The sequence below is a fragment of the Amia ocellicauda genome, chromosome 8, assembly GCF_036373705.1.
Source record: "Amia ocellicauda isolate fAmiCal2 chromosome 8, fAmiCal2.hap1, whole genome shotgun sequence".
In the NCBI taxonomy this organism is placed as follows: Eukaryota; Metazoa; Chordata; class Actinopteri; order Amiiformes; family Amiidae; genus Amia; species Amia ocellicauda.
The window spans coordinates 19,632,375-19,649,288 of NC_089857.1; the positions used below are offsets into that span (position 1 = coordinate 19,632,375).

The 16,914-nt window shown below is 45.6% G+C and overlaps 1 protein-coding gene across 1 annotated transcript; it reads left to right on the forward strand.

Annotated features, from left to right (window-relative positions):
- The first annotated feature begins 2,358 nt into the window (after window positions 1–2,358).
- On the forward strand, window positions 2,359–15,637 carry brd10 (bromodomain containing 10). Its single transcript, XM_066710569.1, has 8 exons — window positions 2,359–4,124; window positions 5,175–5,375; window positions 5,686–7,280; window positions 9,731–9,810; window positions 10,077–10,166; window positions 11,143–11,258; window positions 11,629–11,819; window positions 11,954–15,637. Exons 1-8 carry the CDS (start codon window positions 2,737–2,739, stop codon window positions 15,514–15,516), a joined length of 7,224 nt encoding a protein of 2,407 aa, XP_066566666.1. The 5' UTR covers window positions 2,359–2,736; the 3' UTR covers window positions 15,517–15,637.
- The last annotated feature ends 1,277 nt before the right edge of the window (window positions 15,638–16,914 follow it).

Here is a 16,914-nt window from a genome sequence, read left to right on the forward strand (position 1 = left end):
TGAATTAATCCTTGTCAGGATCATTATTTGCAGTGTCAAATTATGACACTGTCAAGGATTCCTAGTGTAATAGAACAACACATGCATGTGACAAATCCAATAACCATTGAATTGACTTGAAAACCGAAACGGACACTGTCTACACTAGTAAACTGAAGCACAGTACCCTACTCAAAAGTCTCCCTCTTCTATGCTACAATTTGTATAAAACCTTCGTTGTACTAAAGCTATTATCCAACACCAAAGACAGAAAATAAGAAAGCTATTGTGGCTTCAAATAGAATTGTGAGTTCAAATAGAATAATATCCTAACATATTTTACAATATATTTATACTTTTAAGGAAAAATCTCCAGGAAATTCAGTGTACCGTAGTCCTTTTAAGTATCACTTAGGTACATAACAAGCATTAGACATAAAATATATAAATAAGAACTTAAAAGAACAGAGTTCAGAACAGAGGGATTTATAAAATGGTAAGGAAACTGTTATGCAGCATACATTTGTAAAACATTTGTCTAATGGCTGGTTGTATAATAATTTGTTCTACTGTTCCTAATCTTACATTTATTATTATTATTATTATTATTATTATTATTATTATTATTATTATTATTATATTTATTTTTTTGTGGTGCCTGTTGTTAGCAGTGAATAACATTTTAACTGATTTAGTTGTAATTCTTCTTATAATAATAATAATAATAATAATAATAATAATAATAATAATAATGACCACTCTGAGGTTTATAATAAAATTGTGTAACCCAGGTATTGCAAATCAGCATTTGTGAAAAACATATAAGACACAGGATCAAACTAGTAAAAATCTGTGGGTTTGTTGGCTTAATTAGCCGTGCTGTCTTGATTGTAAGGATTATGTTGTAAGGACTATCTTGTTATCTGGTTACTACATCTTTACAGTACTATCTTGCTACCTGTTCAGCCTTTCTATTAGGAATTGAACCTACACTTAAAACATTTTGCGTAAACTGTAAGTCACCATGGATAAGTACATCTGCTAATAAATAATACAAATAATGGTGCTACATAGAAGTTGGAGTTGCTTGGCCTTTCCACTTCTACTGAAGGTTTGCAGGGCAGCACTCACGCAAGTCTTGCAGCCTCTCCGCTTGTATCAGATCACAGCAGCACATAATCTTTAGTCCATTCCTCTTCTCTAAGGGATTGAAACAGGAAAGATCATAAAACCATCAACCTATTAATTGGGGGGAAGAATGAGGGGTGGTATCAACTGAGGGACTACTGTGATTGGATACTGGCTGAAGACTGATAGGCTGCAGTGCTCGGGTCAATGGTGAATGGTCATAAAGATGAGGGCGAGAACTGAGGCAATGCTGTGAATGGAGACAAGTTCAGAGTCTGCTGTGATTGGTGAAACTTGTATATAAGTAAGGTGGAAATATGGAAGGAATTGAGGAGATACAGATAAAAATTGTAATGATATGTTATCATTTAGAGTTTAAATGTAACTAGTAACTTTACTAATTAAACAATTTACTATTTCTTATATTTTTTTCTGTAAGCATTACTTTTCAAATATTTTCCATTACACATCCAGGTAAATATATTAATTTCCATCTTCCAACACAAACATAAAATGTTGATCTCGGGAACTGCAGTGTTTATTTGTCGTCTTACCCCCAAACAATATTTCTAAAACAGACAGAACATTAGACAGACTGTTTCTTTGCCATCTCCAATTCTAGCATTTGCAACCTTTCCAATATATATCTATATAGTCTCTGCCAGGTTTGCATAAATTTAGCATATGTTTTAGCACGACTGAACCACTTTTTGTGCCATATAGAGACAGTCATATTTTTCACAACCACGATCATCCAATTCATCATGTACTATCTGTCCCTGGCTTACAGACAAAAAATGCCACAAAAATATAATGAATCACATCCTGATGTTTTCATTTTCCTTAGAAATGTGAATTTTCACTAGTCACCATCACAACCATGCTATTATCTTGTAATCGTCCAATTATGACTGCAGTCTGATAGAGAAAATATACATTAAATTACGATAGATACAAATTCTATATAGATGCAAACATAGATTGTGATACAAAAACAAAAGTTATGCAAAAGTGATACTTGGTTGTTATTTGCAAGAGGGAAAAAAATAATTTTTCAACAACACATTATGCTCCCATCTTATGCATATATTCCACACACTCACACACACGCATGCTTAAACACTGTGGCTATTTCGAAATGATTGCACTTGTTATGTCCCTGAAAAATGTGAAGCCCTAGCCCAGCTCTCAGGCCGCCCGGGCTGGGTCTAACCTGTACCACAGGGCGCTGACGTCACAGCGGCAGGACAGAGAGGTCTCGGCGCTGAGACACAGAGCGGCGCTCATAATAAACCGACTCTTTACGGACAGTTTGGCTTTTGCGAAATGTGACAAGCGATTGGTATACATGTATGTATTCTTTCGTTTAATTTAAGTAGTATTTAGTAGCGAGTCCGAGAAGTTCGCTCTTATTTTCAATACAGATTAACTTGGTAGAGTTGATGCACAGATCAGATTTATCAAGTACCGGTTTCGGTGCCTGTCTGCGCTCATGTCAGAGACTCACGCAGGGGTCGCAGAGGTGCACCTAAGGTTACAGTTAAAGGTATCGGATACTTTTTTCAAGTCTCATTTTTTGGGCGACGACCATCTGCCCGGGAATCCAGGAGTTAGTCTCCCGCGAATGTCATGGAGGAAGCGCAGGCAAGCGCAGGCCCTGCAGACAATGAGCCGTGCGAGGAGGCGGACGAAGGAGCGGGGCGCGCCGGGGAAAGGGGGAGCCCCGGCGGCTGCGGGAGGGAAATCGAGAGCGGCGATTGCGGAGGCTTGAAAACGGGCCTGGACGATTGTGTCAGTGGGAGTCCGATCCCAAATCCTGCAGGTTTGACAGCAGGTGTGGAGCCTGGGGACTCTGCAGCCCTGACTGACATCCCCGCAGGCCAAACTGCAAATGGGGACAGATGCACATGTTTAAAGGCTGTTGCAAATAAACAGACTTTAGCCAAGTTAAACCCCTGTGTACCCAACCTAGCAGGACACGATGGGAAAGTTCCCGAGTCTCCCGAGGTGAGGACCGTCTCTTCGGATGACAGTGTGGGAAACAATGCAAACGGCAATGCAGAAGGCACGGCTCTGGGGACTTTGCACAACACCAGTGATCTGGATACGAGCCGAACTGCATCGGTACAAACCCATGCCTACACAGATTGTGAAGTTTCAGAAAAATTACAGCTGGAGTCGCACGACCGTGCAAACTTACTGTCTGGACACGATGGCTTAACTGACCTGCAGATCGCCAGTGGACGCCAGTGGTCTTACCCTTTTGTAACGGACAGTCATGCCAGCTGTTGTCACTCGGGTCCTGATAATAACAACACGCAACAAGCCAAGGAAAGGCGAGTGGAAATCATTGCAGCTCAAGGTTGCATGCATGAATTAACTGACACCTTGCTGCACAAAAACACTGACAGCACAACAGAGGAGCATTTAGTGCCGGACAAGGTAGCTCCCAACAAAGTGCTTTCGGATGACATCTTGACTTTATCCGGCACCAGGTTGATTGATAACGATTGCCATCACACAACAGGCGGTCTCAGCAACGGGACATCACTAGAGGCATCGCTGGAAGATGCCAGTAATGAGGGCAGCAAGGAAGGTAGCTGGACTGCAGGACAGGATGCAGCGGACATCTCTGAGGACAGCCGTTCACTGCCGGAGGTCTGCACTGCAAATACCTCCAACGAGCAGGACGAACTTACTTACGAGGTGCAGCAAGGGTACCGGATATTGAACGGCTTTTTATTGGAAAAACACAAGGCCATCACGGCTCCTTTCATGAACCCTGTAAGTGCGGCGCAGTACGCGGACTACGGCAGCCGCGTCCCGCAGCCCATGTGTCTGAGGCGCATCGAGGAGAAGTTTGTCACCCGGCAGTATGAGACCATCACGGATTTCGTGGCGGACTTCAGGCTGATGCTGGAGAACTGCTACAGGTTTCACGGCGTGGACCACTGGCTTTCCAAGCAGGCGCAGAAGTTGGAGATGATGCTGGAACAGAAACTCACATTATTGTCCAGGTAAGACCTAGACGCTCAGCTAAGTAAAGCGGTGCTATCAGCAGTCCAAATCAGATGTCCCATATATGAATACATACCAACCTACAGCAGCATGCTTTCTGCTTTGCTTGTCCAAATACCAGACTCCTTCCTGTTGTGTGTTTCTGTAATGTTATCTAACTATTTATCACAATGCAACTTATAGTGTGATGGTTTGTGGTCCTGTTATACATCTGAATTATTCTTGCTTTCATATTGCTTTTGCAGAGGGTATTTCTGTTTTCGGTGGTGTTTTGTAGTCGCTTAGTAGGCATTGGAAAGAATCTGAGCACTTGGGCCATCCATTTAGGCATGGTTGTTAAACTGTATTTAAATTTATATTTACGTTTCCTTTCTGTTAATTAGCTTTCTGTAATGATGAGCCTTTAGCCATATAATTGAATAGCTTGTGTGATGTGTCTTGCACTTATTCAGTAGGCAAACAGGGATATGTGTCCTCTGTTGTTAAAATTATAGCAGTGTTGAAGCAAACAACAAGAAAACAGAAAGGAAATCTGTCTGAACTGAAAATAAAATTGTTCAATTTTCACACTGACCACAGGTTTTTTTTTCCATGAAGTAAACACAACATTATGATTATCACAAAATAAACATTGGCTTACATGAGGACTGTACGTTCTGGTAAGAGAAACAAACGCAGAAGTATCCTGTCACTTTCAAAGCTTGTGTACTGTAGCAGGTGAAACTGTTCTCACTGTTCCCAGCTCTAAAGTCAGCACTTATTTTTTGTCTGAATGTCTGTTGGACTGTGCATTTTAAGATGTTAAATAATTTCCAAGCATGTTCTACCATATGCTTCTTATTTAATATAACTGCTATTATTTCCACTACAACTGATCTAATCACCCTACATTTATTATAAGTAATCTATTATTAAACATGAATAAAAAAAACTCCAGGTGAAAAGGTAAGTTTTCTATCAAAGTTTGTCCTGTTTTGGTACAGGTTATATTGGAAATAAAAACATCAAATTCCCAGCTGAGTATTAATGTCCCTTTTGTGTCCCTCAAGGACTCTCCGTGAGAAAACCACCCTTGCCAAGACGTCAAAGGGTTGCTATGGTCTGGAGGAGGAGAAGGGGCTGCCGAGCACTTCAACACGGCGGCGCTCGGTGCCCAGGAACCTGGGAGCCTTGACCACCGGGGTCAGTGAGTCCCTCATGGTCCAAGCCCTTAGGCTGGAGGAGCAGCAGAGAGCAAAGGAGGAGAGAAGGTAGGAATCAGCTCCTAGTGGCCTGAGAGTCACCCATATGATAATGCCAGCAAAAAAGACCTGGATGAGTCACCATATGCAGTTTACAAAATTAGTGATGCCAAATAAATGTGTATTAATGACCATTTATTAAGTTATCTCTGAGATTAAACAATGTTAAAACTCGAATTTTTGTGTAGATCTTGACCTCATCTAGAAATGTATTTTAGAGCCTTTCCACACATAACTATAAGTTCCTAAGAGTGAAATGCTTCTGCGTGTTTCCTAGTTCTGACAGTTCTCCATTTCCCACAACCACCTTGGCCCACAGGCAGCGGGAACAGGAGCGGAAGGAAGCAGAGGAGGCCAATGCCAAGGAGGTGGAGGAGTGGGAGCGCAGCCTGCTGGCACAGGCCTCACCGCGGCCCATGGAGACCCTGTGGGAGCTCCCAGCCATCGGCCACTTCCTCTGCCTGGCCCAGCAGGCCCTCAACTTGCCGGAGATTGTCTATTTCGAGCTTGAGCGCTGCCTCCTCATGCCACGCTGCAGCGTATTCCTGTCCAAGGTGATGAGCTCCCTGCTCAGCCACCCTCAGCGGAGAGCCACCCTGCACCGGCGCCCAGCACTCACCTATCACAGCTGGGAAGCCGGGCTCCGGCAGAAGGTCCAGGGCTGGTACAGAGACATGGGGCAGGCAGAGGACACGTCAGCTTATGCCCAGCAGATTGGTCTGTGTCCGCAGTTCTTCAGGGCGCTGGGGGAAACTAGTCCCCTGGAAGAGAGGCCCTTCCACCTGCTCCCTTTCTACCAGCGGGTTTGGCTGCTCAAGGGCCTGTGTGACTGGGTGTATGAGAACCAGAAGGAGGTGCAGGACGCCGTGTTGAGCCAGCCCATCCACGAATGTCGGGAGTCGATCCTGGGATACGATGGGCGGGAGAACGCTTACATCCACTTCCCACACTTCTGTGGTGCTGATCTGCGCATTTACTGCCAGAGCCCCAGTGCCTCCCCAGATTTCCCCTCACCGGCCATCCACGTGAAGAGGCTGGACCAAGAGGACACTGCTGCTGGGGGTAGGAGGGTCACAGCTTGTGACAGTACCCTGGGAAAGGATATCTGCATAAAAGCAGGAGCAGACAGATGCCGTGAGCTTGTGAAAGAAGAGTGTAGTGGAACCTGGTGTTCTGACGTACATAAGCCTGGTTTCAAAGATTCTGCGCTGGGATGCAGTCATGGGAAGGAGGAAGATGAAGGGGTACAAGTTATGTCAAGTGAAGACCAGCTGTCTGGTAAAAATGGCAGCATCTGCAGCCTCCGACCTCCTGAGGAAGATCCTGAGGATTCTTCAAGTGTCCAGACAGTCAAGACCGAACATACGGATGTTGAACTAAGTCTTGATGTAAAAGAGGTAAAGGTATTCCCCAAATGTGTCAATATAAATTCCAGTGATCCAGCATCGTTGGCAATAAGGCGCCACCAGAACTGTGAGGGGAAGTCTCCACACTTGGAGAGGCCAGCCAGACCTGTGGAGATGACGGGCTTCGGGCCGCCCCTGAGCCCCGGAGAGGTCCGTGTGCTGGTTAATGAGGTCCCCACAGTGACTCAGGGGCCCTGCCCAGCCTGCGACTCGGGTGCGAAGCCCGATGGACAGCCAGACTTACATCACAGCTGCTCAGTGCCCCCAGCACCTGAGGCGGTGTCTCCCGAGCACTTGGCACAGGAGGGGCTGAAGGAGGCCAAGGCTGGTCGAATACGGACCAAGAAAAAGAAGAAGAAGAAAAAGAAAGTGAAAGAGCTGGGGGTGAAAGAGGGGCAGAGCAAACTGGGAGCCTTGCGGAGGAATACAGCCAAGTCTCTGAGGCCGGATCACCAGAAGGCAGTGGCCACAGCCAAGAAGAAGGGAAAACGGAAGAAAAGCAAGTCTGGTAAGAGCTGCTCATGTGTCTTAAAAAATCTGGAGCCAGCACTCCCACACATAGGCTCTCCCAAGAATGTTATACATTAAGTACTGAAAACAATGTGAAATATTCAATTTGGAACTTTTTTAATGATAAACAAACTGCCTGGCTATATTCTTAACCCCAGTAATATAATTGTTACGTTCTAATTCTTATATATACACTCACCTAAAGGATTATTAGGAACACCTGTTCAATTTCTCATTAATGCAATTATCTAACCAACCAATCAGATGGCAGTTGCTTCAATGCATTTAGGGGTGTGGTCCTGGTCAAGACAATCTCCTGAACTCCAAACTGAATGTCTGAATGGGAAAGAAAGGTGATTTAAGCAATTTTGAGCGTGGCATGGTTGTTGGTGCCAGACGGGCCGGTCTGAGTATTTCACAATCTGCTCAGTTACTGGGATTTTCACGCACAACCATTTCTAGGGTTTACAAAGAATGGTGTGAAAAGGGAAAAACATCCAGTATGCGGCAGTCCTGTGGGCGAAAATGCCTTGTTGATGCTAGAGGTCAGAGGAGAATGGGCAGACTGATTCAAGCTGATAGAAGAGCAACTTTGACTGAAATAACCACTCGTTACAACCGAGGTATGCAGCAAAGCATTTGTGAAGCCACAACACGTACAACCTTGAGGCGGATGGGCTACAACAGCAGAAGACCCCACCGGGTACCACTCATCTCCACTACAAATAGGAAAAAGAGGCTACAATTTGCACAAGCTCACCAAAATTGGACAGTTGAAGACTGGAAAAATGTTGCCTGGTCTGATGAGTCTCGATTTCTGTTGAGACATTCAGATGGTAGAGTCAGAATTTGGCGTAAACAGAATGAGAACATGGATCCATCATGCCTTGTTACCACTGTGCAGGCTGGTGGTGGTGGTATAATGGTGTGGGGGATGTTTTCTTGGCACACTTTAGGCCCCTTAGTGCCAATTGGGCATCGTTTAAATGCCACGGCCTACCTGAGCATTGTTTCTGACCATGTCCATCCCTTTATGACCACCATGTACCCATCATCTGATGGCTACTTCCAGCAGGATAATGTACCATGTCACAAAGGTCGAATAATTTCAAATTGGTTTCTTGAACATGACAATGAGTTCACTGTACTAAACTGGCCCCTACAGTCCCCAGATCTCAACCCAATAGAGCATCTTTGGGATGTGGTGGAACGGGAGCTTCGTGCCCTGGATGTGCATCCCACAAATCTCCATCAACTGCAAGATGCTATCCTATCAATATGGGCCAACATTTCTAAAGAATGCTTTCAGCACCTTGTTGAATCAATGCCACGTAGAATTAAGGCAGTTCTGAAGGCGAAAGGGGGTCAAACATAGTATTAGTATGGTGTTCCTAATAATCCTTTAGGTGAGTGTATATATATATAGCAGCATTAGTTACATTGTAGCTGGTGTAGTGTTGTTGAATTTTAATGTGAAAAGGCCAATTACTTCAGAAACTCACTTAATGTACGAGTTATTTCGAGTGGATATGAATGCACAATTGTTCACTTACCATAATTAATAGACTCCTAATAAGTATCAAATATTCAGATACCAGCCTGAAAAGCATCTCTGTTATGACTTGTGTGAGGGCCATTTAGTTTCAAGTGAGATAACACTGTTGTTAGCACGTTCTCTTTAACCACATCAGCACTGAGCCAAATTCACTCCAGCCCTTTTGTGGTTTATAATCGGATTCAGTCGAGCCACAGCTATTCTCCGTAATCAAACCTCATTTTATCTTTATTTTGTTTTTCAATAGAAAGTTTCCCCCCCTCCACACACACGCACACACCTTTGTAGGAAGACTAGGTACTGATCCAAGATTCCTGTCTGTGATATGCTGAGTTAATGGGTGGCGGTGGTGTCTAAACCCCATTCTTGCATGAAAAGGTTTGGCAAGAACAATCTACACTGAAAGAAACTAAGTATTTTTGAACATGTAAAATTTAACAGGAGCGTTTCCAAATGAAAGGAGACTAATTAAACCATCCTGCTTGTATAATTACTACACTGCTAGACTGATATTGGAAAATGAAGAAAAATAGAGGTGCTATGAGAGATTAAAATGACTGCTCACATAGGTAAATGATAGCTTCCCGTATTGATGTCTGTAGTAAACATAAAATCCTTATTATAGCCTATCCTGCTTAAGATGTAATTAGTCGCTATTTAATCACATCCAACATGCCTGTGTAAATTGGAAGTTGAAAAATGTATTATATTTTGAATTGCTATGTTTTTTGTAAATTGAATTTTTAATGTTTGATGCCTTTACTTAACTGTATTTTTGCACTTTGTTTTGCACTAATGTTGGATAAGGGCATCTGCCAAGAAATAATAATAATAATAATAATAATAATAATAATAATAATAATAATAATAATAACATGTTGATTGTCCCTTAGGGAAGAAGTCTGAGTCCAAAAAGACCACTGTGAAGAAGAGGAAGGCAATTTCCAAACTCCCCATCGAGCCCACATTTCAGGTAAGCATTGATTGGTCTCTATCAGTTTAGGACGTTTTGTGGTTTTATTTAGATTGCAGTGGTAATTAAATTCCACTACAACTGAACAAATTGAAAGTCTACGTATAAACAAACACCCCATTTTATAGTGTGTTTTATTCACATGGGCAAAGTTACACCATTAGTGCGGATCAGTATATCTGACAGACTTGTATTGCATTGTTGTTAAATCTGATGTATCAAAGTGTTACTTTTCCACACTGCCAACTTTTGTTTCTATTGCGAAGCTGGTGTGCACGAATCTGGACGAACTCAGGGAGCTAATCAACAAAATCGAGGGCGAACTGAAGGAGCTAGAAAATGCACGAAAGAAATCTGTAAGTAAGAAAGGCAGTGCTGTGCCGGTCTCGTCAGGTCCTCATGTTGAGTGTCAGGTTTTGTGTTTATACTATGTCATCACAGAGGGCCAGCTGTGTGTTTCTACATATTTGCTTTGCTTTGGCTCCATCTGCTGGGTGCAATAAAGCACTGAAAAGGGTTGTCAATTGGTAGCATTTCTAGCTGCCCAAATGTAGAAGCATTCACACACTGGGATCCTCACATTTCCAGTCAAGTGCTGATAGTCTGTGTGTTGGTTTTGAATGTACCATAAGTCCTCTGTGTTTGTAGGGAACATGTTAGTGGAATACAATATTGATTAATGAACTGGAGGTCAAAATATCTGTTAAGCTTCTTAGTTTTACTAATGAACATTCCTAGAATATACCACTCTAGTTACTGTTACATTGTGGCACATTTACATTGTTCTGACTAAAAGGAAACTTAACTCCAGGTTTTTCTTTCTGCCTTGAAAATATGATATATATGTGTGTGTGTATGTGTATATTTTAATTCAGAAGAAGGTACGCCAAATTAAACAATAAGTTTAAAACAGAATACATTTTGATTGATGTTACAGGAATTAACTGTTGCATTGCCAACTTTCTGTAGCTTTTGTGGAGGTAGGGTGTTGAGTTTTCTTGTGATCACAGCTTAAATCAAAAAGCCACCATATGTATAGCATCACAACATGTGAACAGGATTGATAACTTCAGATGAATTATTGCACAATTATGTAATCACGAGTTAGATACTCAAGCTTTGTTTGATTGAGGAGCACTTAAATAAGTTGAATATGAGAACTGCGCTTGTCTTTTTTTTGTTACTTCCCCAAAGTGTGAAAGATTTTCACCGAAAGGTCGCCGAAATGAACTCCTAAAAATGGTAAAACCTACTGTGCCCAACTCCTCTGCAATGGGATAAAGGGGGCCATTGTTGCTTATTATCCTGACAAGGTGGTGTGCTGTTTTGTAGGGAAAATGGTACTTCAGGAGACAGGCTGTGAAGGAATTGCACGGCACGCTGGTGAGGTTGCTAAATGAGCTGACACCCTGGGAGCCCAAACTGGTAAAGGCCTTCCACAGAAACAGGTAACTGTTCGGGAGAAGGCTGGCGCTGCTGCTTAGAAATCGGCAGGAGGACAGATGAAAACACAGGCCTCTTGGTTACAATATTAGAATGCATGCTGGTTGAGACATTTATCAGCAGAGTTTGTATACATATTGGCAAACAACCAAATGGTCTAGAACCCTTGGGCTACTTGAAAAAAAAACTCTTCTTGAATTAATACTATCTTCACTTCCCATGTCTGTGGTTCAATAATATTCATTCTCTCTCCTCTGAGTTGTGAATCGGCAGAGTGAGACCTAGATCAGCTGTTGGTGGTTTGGACAGATGTGAGACATAGGTTCCAGCTGATGTAAGATCTTATTAATAGTGTTATTTTTAAATCTCTCCCAGAGCACGGTTGAAAAAGGACTTTGATGATTTTAAAAAGCATCCGGACCATGACAGCTTTGTCCGAGAGGTGTGGACAGGTGAGGAGGGTGACGGAGACATGGGCAAAGACAACCCATCTGTAGACGGCATCCGAGAAGCAGACAGCGCAGAAAACCAGGACCAGGCTAGAAAGAGAGACCTTCATATGGCAGGTGGGCACCATTACAAAGCTCAGAATGATCATCATTCTTTAATATATTCAGAAAAGCTCTTCAAAGCTCTAACGACCACCTTTTGTTTACCAAGCCTCCGTTTGTTTACCCAGTGTATGTTTCTGTTTTTGCAGATGACACCAGGCCGAGCCGGTGGATAAAGAAAGAAAATATCTCCCCCGAGGGGCAGAAACTGCCTCCCAGGAGTTCTAAGCGCAGACAGAGTGGCAGTACCGATGAGGAACTAGCGCTCCGCAAGAGAAGCAGAGGCAGCGGGAGCGAGGAGCAGACATCGCCAGGAGAGCAGGCCGAAACCTGCCTGGGAGATCCGAAACCAGCTGTTGCTGCAGAATCCCCCAAGGGTTCCCCTGTCCCTGTTTTCCAAAAGGGGACCAAGCCCATCCAAGCCTTGCTTGCCAGGAACGTTGGAAACAAAGTGACCTTAATCAGTCAGCCTGCAGCCGCTGATGACCAGACATCAAATAAGGCCGCTGTTACACCACAGGCTACAAAAGCACTGAGCTCTGGGCCGTCGTCACCAAAGAGTCCAATGCAGCTCGTCTACAAGATGCCTGGCAACAGCTGCACACCTTTGGATTTACTCAGGAAAGGGAGCAGCCCAGTGAAGATCGCTGTGCAGCCAATGCTGGATCAGAAAACAGGAGAGAAGATCATGCAGCAGGTGGTCATCTTGCCCACAAACGTACGTATCCAACGGCAGCTGGACCAGGATTCCCAGCAGCAGAAGACCCCAGGAGTTGCCGTTTCCAAAAGCCCCAGTTCCCTGCCTTACTCTCTGAGCATCACTCGCCCTGACGACGTGAGCAGGATCCCCGTGCAGCAGGTGGCGCCGTTAACCGATGCGTCTGGGAGGGGGAACGCCCCGCCCACTGTGACCAGCTGTTTCCCAGCAGGCCAAGCACCAAAGACAGAAGGGGAAGCCACATCTCCAACACCTGCTATGGGAGCCTCGGTCTCCATAGCGGGCCCTGTGCAGGGTCCAGCCTGGGCTGCAGCGGCCAACAGAGCCATGGCCATTTCTTCTGCCCTGATCCCCAGCAAACCTCCCGACTCCAAGCAGGAGCTGAAAACGGTGTGCATCCGCGACTCGCAGTCTATCCTCGTCACCACCAGAGGGGGAAACACGGGGGTTGTCAAGGTCCAGACCAGCTCTGATCAGAGTGCGTCCGGTTGTCTACCTCCTAGTCCGGTCATCAGCTTCACCCCCCAGTTCCAGGCCTTTCTGGTCTCAAAGTCGTCCGCTTCCTCCACTGCAACTCCCTCTGCAGGACCGACCAGCACCATTGCCACAAAATCCCCACCACCTGCAATCCCATTGTTTGGTGGCTCCCCCTTTCCTGGCCTGTCTAAGGTTCCTTCTGCCATCTCTATTCCTCTCGGTGTCGGTCAAACTGTAGGGACTAATGTCAGCTTAGCCTTAAGCCAGCCCAAAAACGCATGTCTTTCTGTGCAGACACCTGTAAGCAAATGTGCTACGGCATCTCGGCCACCGGCTGCCATCAATCCTACATTGCCCATGGCTCCACAAAACATTGTCAGTGTGCCCATGTCTACGTCAAGCCTTGGTAAAACCAGCATGATGATCACACAAGCTCCTTTAGTGCAGTACACCACTAAGCTGCCAACGAAGAGGACTCAATCGGAAGCATGCTTGGGAGACCGACCGCCCTTGCAGAAGGTCATCCTTGTTACCCCGCCATCCAGTGTCACCTCTCCTGTACCATCGTCAACGGCCCCTACCCCTCCTTCCTCTGTGCACCCTCAAAGGCTCATGTTTATCACCCAGGCATCTTCCTCAGTTCCCCATCCCCAGGTTGGAGCTCCAAAAAAGACCACTGACACTGCAACAGCATCCCAGCCTGCCATCTCTACTTCATCTCAAGTCAAAGACGTGCAGATTGGCCTCAATCTTGGTCAGGCCATTGTCAACGCTGCTACATGTACGCTGCAGAACATACAGGCAGTTGGCTTATTGCCTGGCCTGGCATCCAGGCTCTCAGAAGAGCCCTCAACTCATGAGAAGCAGAGCAGTGGTGCCAACCCGAGTGTGAAAAGTACAGGTGTAACATTAAGGACATGTCTCAGTGCCACAGCTGCTAGTGGCTTCCCTGCTGCTCAGAGCGCCGCCATTAACCTCATCGGACGTAATCTGGACTCTTCAAGCACAGACCAGGCTGGTAACAAAGTCGGGGGGAGTAACGATGGTAAAGCGGTGGCTTACTCCACACTGAAAGCCGGTCATTTTGCATCCTCCGTTCTTATAGCCGCTTCTCAAAAACAGTGCGTTTCCACTTTCGGTAGTACACCAATGGTTCAGACAGGAGCCGCTACGAGCAGCTTCACCCCAAATGGCCCCGCTTTAGTAAATGCACTTCCTGCCAGGGCTTCAGTACCCAGTGCCCCTGTACACAATCCCAGATGCCCGGCCCTGCTTCCCACAAAACCCTTTCCCGTGTCCCCCGTCATGTCTCCCCTTTGTCTGAACCCGCCGCGCAACGTATCCACCCCTACACAAGTCTTCAACACCCCAGTCCCTGCCCCCAGAGCCCCTGCCCAGCTCGCTGCTATCAGCCCCCAGAGCGAACCCCCTGTGCAGCAAAAGATCGTGATCAACACCACCACGCCACTCGCTCCCGGAACCCAGATAGTGATCAACAACACCAGGTTCATCGTCCCTCCTCAAGGCCTCGGGCCCGGCAGCCATGTCCTCCTCATATCCAGTCCAGGTGCGTCTCCGGCTGCACCACTGGGAAGCTTCTCCGCCGCTCAGAAGACCATGTCCTCGGCTGCTGGATCAGGTCCTCGGATGGTACCACCAACTGCACAGCCTTTCAGCACTTCTTATAAGTCTTCAGAGGTGGCCTCTGTAGAGAAAGCAGTTGGGAGAGACCCTTTGTTAACTGGCATCTCCGTTCCGCAGGTTTCACATTTGATGACGGCTGCCTCGGCCACACACCAGGGTCTGCCCGGTGCCCCCCGAGTTACGCCAGCTATGCCACTGGCTGAGGGGAGAGCCGTATCGGTTGCTTCGGTAAAGGCCTTAGGCAGCCTCATGAAGGAGTGTGCTGCAGGGATAGCCAGCAGCACAAAAGCTACACTTATGCCCACGGGACTTGCAAGTACGTTAGCCAAGGCTCAGCTGCCATCGGTGGTGCATCCGATGGGAGCCTCAGTCTCGAGGACCCAGGTGCTGCCCACAGCAACAGTTCCACCAATTGGCAGCGCAGTCTCTAGGATACAGTCTCTGCCTGTAGCAAAAGTACCACCAATTGGGAGCAACTTAAACAGGAGGCAGGCTGCCCAGATAGCAACGGTGCCGCCATCGAATAACACGGTCATAACGACACCTGCTCAGCCTCTCAGGGCGGTGGGTTTGCAGCCAGTGAGGATGCCCCTGCTTTTTCCCAACCCGACTCATGTGCTCAGCAAGCCCGCCCTGCCTTTCAACGCCCCAGCTCTCCTGCCCAGCGTCGCTCCCAGGAAGCTGATGGTGAGCCCAGAAGGCGCCATCTTAAACGCCATCCAAAGTCCCGGCTCCAGTCTACTGCCCGTGTCCAAGGCGGTGGCCACGGTGGTGGTGACTCCCAGTTCCAGTACAGGGCGAGTGCTGCCCACCGTGTTGACAGACAATCCCCCACCTTCGTCCGCGGGAGATGTGGGAGACTCCAGTACCTGAAGCTGTGGGGAGGCGTGTCACAGCGCTGGGGAACAGAGGCTCGAGCCAATCAGATCCCACAGAATGGATGCTCAGGCCCTGCAGATTTTCAAATAAAGATAATGCTGGCATTCCTAATCAATCTGTTGTTTCTGTGAATATATTATTTGAGTTTGGCAGAATTGGAAAGGAAAAACACGCACTGGGGATTGAGCCGTCATCGGTGATGGCAGCAAACGCAGAATATACAACCATTCTGCTTTAGACAAATAAAGCTGCTGTGAGCTGTTTACCCACCGCAGTGTAATAATAAATCCCTTGAACATACAGTTTGAAATGTGTTCTCTTTTGAAGGTATAGTACTGTTTTCTCAATCTGGATTCAAATATTTTCATCTAGAATATGTGATCTTTTTAAAACTCAGTCTCCTTTTTCTGGTGCAAACCCTTCTAAAGTCTCTTTCCCCTGGTTGTGCAGATGTTCTTGAGCCAGTAACAATCAAAGAGCGTGGAATGCTACTAATTTTTTTAATCAGGTCAAAGATTGAGGTGCTTTGTTTGGCAGGCGGCAGATCTGTTGTTTACAGACTATATAGCTGCTTTGTTTTTGATGGGGAAGTAGATTTAAGGGGAAAATATAGGGTAATCCATCCATGAAATATCTACTCACCAGTCTTCAGGCTGGGCAGCACACACAGAAAGGTTAAAGATATCCGAGACTCAGTTGTACTTGAATGGCAGACAGTAGGCCAGTCACAAGCTGCAGCCTATTGCTCTCAGTTTTTGAGCTCGGGTTTTAAATAAATTGAATTCAACTGACGGTAGGGTTACCCCCCCATATAAACAGGGATGTAACATGAAATCTCACACCTCCTCTGCAAAGTCCTTCTCCTTTTAAGACCAATTACTACACTGCTCTATTTGCTACTGTATTGTGCCCTTGTTTAGAAGTATACAAACATTGAAACGTATTGATGCTACAATATAGGGATTTTTCGAATGTACGAGATACAAAATTGAACAGACTGGTGACCACGATATATAGGCTTCATCCTTAGGTTCAGTGTAACCTCTTGAGATTAAAGGGGGCTCTGTCGGACTCCATTGATAGACTGGACTGCGTCTGCACATTGTCTGGGCTCACTCAGTGAAAAGTCCACTTCATATTGCAGTTCTCATTGCAGTCCAGAAATAAGACGTACAAGATGCGCTGCAAACCTTTAGGAAAGTTTGTGTTTCATTTCAGATTCTCTGCATTCTTTCTTCAAATTCTGCATTTTTTCAAGAGTCTAAACTTTGCTTTACCCAACAGATTAGCATCAGCACTGAGGGGATTTGTTTGCCTTCTGATTGTTTTCCATTTCTCTGCTAAAACCCGAGTTTTAAACTGCCTCTTTTAAACAGGGCACCATCCGAACAT

Excerpts from the sequence above, each read along its gene's own strand:
- brd10 (XM_066710569.1), top strand. The coding sequence starts at position 2,737 with ATGGAGGAAGCGCAGGCAAGCGCAGGCCCTGCAGACAATGAGCCGTGC. Across the intron at positions 4,125-5,174 it reads AAACTCACATTATTGTCCAG|GACTCTCCGTGAGAAAACCA; the intron begins GTAAGACCTAGA and ends GTGTCCCTCAAG. Across the intron at positions 7,281-9,730 it reads ACGGAAGAAAAGCAAGTCTG|GGAAGAAGTCTGAGTCCAAA; the intron begins GTAAGAGCTGCT and ends ATTGTCCCTTAG.